Here is a 7500-nt window from a genome sequence, read left to right as displayed (position 1 = left end):
GAAAAAGAGAGGGAGAAAAAAAAGGAACTGTCACTGTCTCTCCCCACTGCCCTGAACCTGATAACCCAGACTGCACGACATGTTGCTGTCTTCCAGAGAAAAAACTCTACTGCGTCATATAGATAAACTTATGTCGTTTTGGTTGTCTGAGGTATGAATGGTTTTAAACCTAATAGCACGTCATGCTGAATCTATGATGAAAGACTCCGATTTTTTTAAGACCATAAAAGCCGAGGTAAGGCTTTGTAGGGACACGGGATGCACAGGAAGATTGAGAAACATCATCTCTTCGTTGTGTCCTCACATTCACATGACTGCACCAGTATTTTTAGAAAAAACAAACAAACAAAAAAAACTCCTCCTACAGCTTTAAATCAACCCTATTATCATGTTTAGGGTTCTATAGGAGCTTTAAATCAACCGTGTTATCATGTTCAGGTTCTGAAAGAGCTTTAAATCAACCCTGTTATCATGTTTAGCGTTCTATAGGGGCTTTAAATCAACCCTATTATCATGTTTAGGGTTCTATAGGGGCTTTAAATCAACCGTGTTGTGTTTAGGTTCTAGAGCAGGGGTCTCAAACTCAAATTACCCGGGGGCCGATGAGCTTCCAGTCTGGTCATTGGGGGGCCAGAATTTCATGGTAAACTTTGGAGTGGCCCATTGAAATCAATGGAACTTTTCTATTTATTTTTTTAATCAGTGGAACTTTGCGGGCCGGATAAAATCGCTTGGGGGCCGAAATTGGCCCGCGGCCCTGAGTTTGAGACCCCTGCTTCAAATCAACCCTGTTATCAGGTTTAGGATTCTAGAGGAGCCTCCTCCTGCAACCTTAAATCAACCCTGTTATTATATATGTTATAATGTTTAGATTCTAGAGGAGCTTTAAATAAACCCTGTAATCATGTTAGGGTTCTAGAGGAGTTTAAATCAACCCTGTTATCATGTTTAGGTTCTGAAGGAGCACCCTGACTTCCCCCAGATTGAGACGGACATTATGAACCGGGCGGTGCTGTCCCTGAGGCCTTAACACCGATGCCCCACACAGACCAACACACAAGTGTCTTCACTGCACCGACGCCTACTTTTTACATATTTATGCTTTCATTTAATTTCATTCAGCACTGTAGCCATGTAGAGGCTGTTTTATAATCTATTCTGATACTCTATTTATTGTATTGTATGGTAGGTCTATAAGCTGTAAAATATCAATATTGTTCAAATAAAGCTACTAGACATTATATGCGTATGAATAAGTAATGTATTTGGTAAGTTCATATTAACTGCAAAAGGCTTTCACGATATTTACTATAATAGGATTATATGATTGCATGATTACAGGCAGTATTACCCAACTCACTGCTACTCACTGAAAATGTTGCTCAAATGTCCTTGTTTGTTAAAAAGCACACACACACACACACACACACACACACACACACGTTAGAGCTGCCGTTAACTATTTATTGCAGAAACACTGGAATAAGAAGGCGGCATATTCTTGAAGTGCATTGCATTTATGTGATGAACCTATGGTAACACAAGACTATTTTTGATAGTCTGCCTACAGAGACTGTAGAAAGGAGATGGTTTGTTGAAATTTAAATTCCGTCTTTCTTATTGTTAACTGAACATCACCTGAACCAAACCCTAACCTTAACCAGGTATTGTAGTTAACAGTTTCAACAGATTGTTTATAATCTGAGTATCTGTTGATGGTATATAGGGGACAAATACATAAAGAGTGTTTATAATCTGAGCATCTGTAGATAGTCCATAGGGGACAAATAAATAAAGTGGGATTATAATCTTAGCATCTGTAGATAGTCTATAGGGGACAAATAAATAAAGTGGGATTATAATCTTAGCATCTGTAGATAGTCTATAGGGGACAAATAAATAAAGTGTGTTTATAATCTGAGCATCTGTAGATAGTCCATAGGGGACAAGTAAAAAAAGTGTGTTTATAATCTGAGCTAATAGAGATTTTCCCTGAACGTCTGCTCTGTGCTGACAGTAATGTAAGTAGATGTGATGTAGATAAATATAAAATAGGCTCAATCATTTCAGGTCTGTACAAAATCATTGCCATCAGGTCACCCAGGACAGACTGGCAGGGTAGGAAAAAAAATTAACTGCCCCTCTGTGCAATAGCTTCCTCTTGAGGACCGGTTTCTCTCCCTGTTAACTGTTTTTTTTTTAAGGGCACCGATTGCGTGCTTCCCGCTGGCTGTTGTTATTACCCAACGCAGCCAGGTCTGAGCGATCGCCACTTCTACCAGAGCAGTTACAGCAGACGGCCTGCAGGGGGCAGCACACCTAGTAACGTAACACACGGCTTTGTTGGGAAAGTGTCAGAAGCCTTTCGACTGTACGTAGTTCAGAGTACTGCTGTTTGCTGTTTTGCAGTTGGAGTTAAAGCGCATAATTACAATGTTATAGATAGTGCCTTCAGTATACTGACCCTCAAACACCCTTCAGGACCAAGGGAGGTGTTAGGTAGTTAGAGATTTGTATTGTTCATTCATGGCTTCTGTCAAATGACAACTGAGGCATTTAATTCTTTGTCATTTCTTATAAAAGCCTTGCCAGTCATCTCCCTGGCTCATATCCTTTTGCAGAAGCCTTGATCCCCCCTTGTTTGGATTAAAGTCTGTTTTATTTATTAACTTTAACTTGAAAAGAATTAGGCCTATTTATTGCTTTTTTATTTCATGATAAAAAAAAAAAAAATCCCCCCCTCAGTTTTTTAGACAAATTGCACCATGGTTATAGATTTGTATCGTTCATTCATGGCTTCTATCAACAACTTCTGACAACTGAGACATACACCGTTTCGTATAAAAGCTTTGCCAGTCATTTTCCTGGCCCATATCCTTTTGCAGAAGCCTTGATTCCACTTTGTTTGAATTAAAGTCTTTATTATTTATTGTCATTGAAAGGTAATGGACACTAGTTAACAGCATTACCAACACCAGCAACTATTAAGGTTCAATGTCAATACTGTAAAACTGACGGTCTTCTGCACTGGTTCACAGCTAGTTTGATCTTAAGCTGTACCTTGGGCTCTGTGAAGTGAAATATTAAACTAGCTTGTGTGATGTGAACTAGGTCACATGTTGCTTTCCTGGGGTACTTTCTACTAGAAAGATCTTTCTTTGTCAGGATATTTTGCCCAAAAATGGAGCTTATTGACTGGGTCAAATCTTTGGGTGAAATATTTGTTTATCTACTGGTCACTTTAAGTGCCACTCGATGCTGTTGGATTTCTTTTGTGATTTTGTAAAAGCAGCTTTTGAAATATGTTCCTATTTAATATAATCGTAATCCTATAAGCTAACAAGCTAGCTACTTATGTCACTGGCAATCTTATTAAGACATTGACTTGGATGGCTTATGGATGGCTTATATGGGTCTAAGGTGATAACACAACTAACAATGAAAACCAGGCCTAAACGTCCGGGGAAAGTCTCTCCTAAATCTGTAGGCGATCTTTTTAAAAATGATAGACATATTCTCCACAGGTTTAGTGTAGCTTTGTAGGCATCAGTGTTCATGACACAAGGACCGAATACACTTTTTTTTATGGTGTGTGAACTAAACCAGAAATCAGCTGCTGTGTGTGTGTCTGTGTGTGTGTGTATGTGTGTGTGTGTGTGTGTGTGTGTGTGTGTGTGTGTGTGTGTGTGTGTGTGTGTGTGTGTGTGTGTGTGTGTGTGTGTGTGTGAATCGACATGCGTGTGCACATGCATGCACATGCAAGTGTGGTCTGGATTTGAGCGTGTTGATACATTGATATTAAATTGTACAAAGGGTCAACAAGTTGCTAATAACAGCAACTAAAAACCATAAGGAAAATAGAGGGATATAGAGAAAGCTAGAGAGGGGCAAGGAGAGAAAGAGAGAGGAAGATAGAGAGAGATAGAGAGGGGGAAGGAGAGAAAGAGAGTGGGAGAGAGAGAGAGATAGAGAGGGGGAAGGAGAGAAAGAGAGTGGGAGAGAGAGAGAGATAGAGAGGGGGAAGGAGAGAAAGAGAGTGGGAGAGAGAGAGAGATAGAGAGGGGGAAGGAGAGAAAGAGAGTGGGAGAGAGAGAGAGATAGAGAGGGGGAAGGAGAGAAAGAGAGAGATAGAGAGAGCTAGAGAAGGGGAAGGAGAGAAAGAGAGTGGGAGAGAGAGAGAGATAGAGAGGGGAAGGAGAGAAAGAGAGATAGAGAGAGAGAGAGATAGAGAGGGGAAGGAGAGAAAGAGAGATAGAGAGAGGGGGAAGGAGAGAGAGAGAGAGAGGGTGGAGGTTGTGTCAGAGGAAGTGATGGTGTCATGATCAGTTGAGTACCTGGCTCATAACAGAATTGGAGCTCAGATGTAAGGAGACAGCAGCAGATAGAGGAACCTGCTTCAGAACGCAACGGGACCGGCTTGAGAACGCAGAGGAACCTGCTTCAGAACACAGAGGAACCTGCTTCAGAACGCAACGGGACCGGCTTGAGAACGCAGAGGAACCTGCTTCACAACACAGAGGAACCTGCTTGAGAACGCAACGGGACCGGCTTCACAACACAGAGGAACCTGCTTCAGAACGCAACGGGACCGGCTTCACAACACAGAGGAACCTGCTTGAGAACGCAGAGGAACCTGCTTGAGAACACAGAGGAACCTGCTTGAGAACGCAGAGGAACCTGCTTGAGAACGCAGAGGAACCTGCTTCAGAACGCAGACGGTAAGAAACACAGCGGTCGGAATGATCACATGGCTAGAACACTTGACACTGAACATAATTTATCATTTCTTGCTTATCAGGGGAGATCTTGGTTTTCTATTTCTTTTGAAATACTTTGCATTATCTGGTAGGAAGCAGACCAATACATTTATTTGCTGTCAAAAGGCAGAATTAAACACACTGCCGATCATTATAGATGAAATATATAACTATGAACACTGCCGATCATTATGGATTATATATTACTATGAAAATGCTGTGATTAAGACATGGCAGATGCTTCACTGTGGCACTCTGGATGCAGTTGAACCAGGCAGCGACCCTACGGCAGTCCACCAGCCCCAGCTGACGATCTCCCCCTGACCAGGCCCAGGAGCCCCAGCTGACGATCTCCCCCTGACCAGGCCCAGGAGCCCCAGCTGACGATCTCCCCCTGACCAGGCCCACCAGCCCCAGCTGACGATCTCCCCCTGACCAGGCCCAGGAGCCCCAGCTGACGATCTCCCCCTGACCAGGCCCAGGAGCCCCAGCTGACGATCTCTCCCTGACCATCCCCAGCCACAGCAGCGGGCCCCCATAGCTGTGTGATGATGTACCAGAAGGGCCCCCAGTGTTCCGTCATCCAGGGGGGGTACCCTGCGCCCACGTCCCTCTCCTACTCCGTCCTGAGCCACGCTGGAGCCTCCGCAGTGGCGGTGGGGGGGGGGGACCATCTGGGCGTGACCCCCGAGTGCTCCGTCTCCTCCGCCTCCCACAACCACATGCTGCAGGAGGCCGTGGGGCTCTACTGCTCCACCATGGGGGCCCAGGGGCCCGGCATGGCATACATGCCCACGCCCGCCTGCTCCAACAGCACCCTGGGAGATCACCAAGGCCACCAAAACCATGTGGGTGAGCAGGTACAAACAACCAGTGTTTTTCTATGTCGTGTGTGAGTGTGTGTGTGTGTGTGTGTGTGTGTGTGCTCTATGGCGTGTGTGAGTGTGTGTGTGTGTGTGCCTTATGCACTGAGTGAGTGTGTGTGTGTGTGCTCTATGCCGTGAGTGAGTGTGTGTGTGTGTGTGCCTTATGCCCTGAGTGAGTGTGTGTGTGCTCTATGCACTGAGTGAGTGTGTGTGTGCCTTATGCCCTCAGTGAGTGTGTGTGTGCTCTATGCACTGAGTGAGTGTGTGTGTGTGCTCTATGGCGTGTGTGAGTGTGTGTGTGCCTTATGCCCGGAGTGAGTGTGTGTGTGTGTGCTCTATGGCGTGTGTGAGTGTGTGTGTGCCTTATGACCTGAGTGAGTTTGTGTGTGTGTGCTCTATGCACTGATTGAGTGTGTGTGTGCTCTATGGACTGAGTGAGTGTGTGTGTGCTCTATGGACTGAGTGAGTGTGTGTGTGCTCTATGCACTGAGTGAGTGTGTGTGTGTGCTCTATGCCCTGAGTGAGTGTGTGTGTGCGTGCTTCATGCCTTGAGTGAGTGTGTGTGTGCCTTATGCCCTGAGTGAGTGGGTGCGTGTGTGCTCTATGCCGTGAGTGAGTGAGTGTGTGCTCTATGCTGGGAGTGAGTGTGTGTGTGCCGTATGCCCTGAGTGAGTGTGTGTGTGTGTGTGTGCTCTATGCACTGAGTGAGTGTGTGTGTGCTCTATGGCGTGAGTGAGTGTGTGTGTGCCTTGTGCCCTGAGTGAGTGTGTGTGTGTGTGTGTGTGCTCTATGCCGTGAGGGAGTGTGTGTGTGCTCTATGCCGTGAGTGAGTGTGTGTCTGTGCCGTATGCCCTGAGTGAGTGTGTGTGCGCTCTATGGCGTGCGTGAGTGTGTGTGTGCCTTGTGCCCTGAGTAAGTGAGTGTGTGTGTGTGCTCTATGCCGTGAGTGAGTGTGTGTCTGTGCCGTATGCCCTGAGTGAGTGTGTGTGCGCTCTATGGCGTGCGTGAGTGTGTGTGTGCCTTGTGCCCTGAGTAAGTGAGTGTGTGTGTGTGCTCTATGCCGCGAGTGAGTGTGTGTGTGTGTGTGCTCTATGCCGTGAGAGATTTGAATGTGAGTTCACACAATAAGCTGACACAATCTAACTAGTGTGTGCATGTGTGCGTGTATCTGTGAGAAAGAGAGAGATTTGAATGTGAGTTCACACAGTAGGCTGACACACTCTAACTTAAGGTCATCAGTCCTCAGACTCATTTCCTCCGTGCCTCTCACTTTTTGGTACAACACACTACTAGTATTAGTTTAATTGGCCAACACCTCACTTTTGGTACAACACACTACTAGTATTAGTTTAATTGGCCGACACCTGTTCTATGAAACCACAATGAGGGTAGAGACTGGTGAGGGTAAGGTGATTGCCAGCTCTGTGCAGGTTTTGAACCGTTACATATACAGCTATTATCTTGATTGGGGAGTAGCTACTTCTGACATAAAATGGAGTTACGTAACTAAATTACAAAACAAATGTAATCTGTTATAGTTACTGAGAAAAAATAGGCAGTTACAGTTATTAATCAAAATGATGATGATTACACAGGGGTTACATCACAATATATCCTTTTGGGTCAAATTCTTTAAAGCTTATATGTAGATTAAAACATTCACTCTGTTGCTTTGCATCTTTTCACCATGTAGTCAGGCTCTGTTGATTTGGCAGTATGGGCTCAGTCTGGACTGCTGTTTATGATTGCTTTGAATTTGCACTGCCTTTCCTGTGCCTGCCAATCAAAAAGTAGTCAAACGTAATAAGTAACTTTAATGAAGTAATTCAAATTGTTACATTACCTATTACATTTTGAACAGGGTAACTAGTAATCTG

At 44.7% G+C, this 7500-nt stretch overlaps 1 protein-coding gene across 1 annotated transcript in view; it reads left to right on the top strand.

The window, feature by feature from the left end:
* LOC308378229 (tetratricopeptide repeat protein 21B-like) overlaps window positions 1-4531 on the top strand; it is a gene marked incomplete at both ends in the record, with an annotated part of 33881 nt that extends 29350 nt beyond the window's left edge. Inside the window, one exon of the mRNA XM_080855089.1 lies at window positions 4349-4531. Within this exon, the coding sequence (XP_080711215.1) occupies window positions 4349-4531 (183 nt within the window). The remainder of the gene's footprint in view (window positions 1-4348) is intronic.
* Between the last annotated feature and the right edge of the window lie 2969 nt (window positions 4532-7500).

Source organism: Sprattus sprattus (genome assembly GCF_963457725.1).
Source record: "Sprattus sprattus genome assembly, chromosome: 17".
In the NCBI taxonomy this organism is placed as follows: domain Eukaryota; kingdom Metazoa; phylum Chordata; class Actinopteri; order Clupeiformes; family Clupeidae; genus Sprattus; species Sprattus sprattus.
The sequence above is the reverse complement of the archived record's forward strand: the minus strand, read 5'-3'. Positions and strand labels throughout refer to the sequence as shown.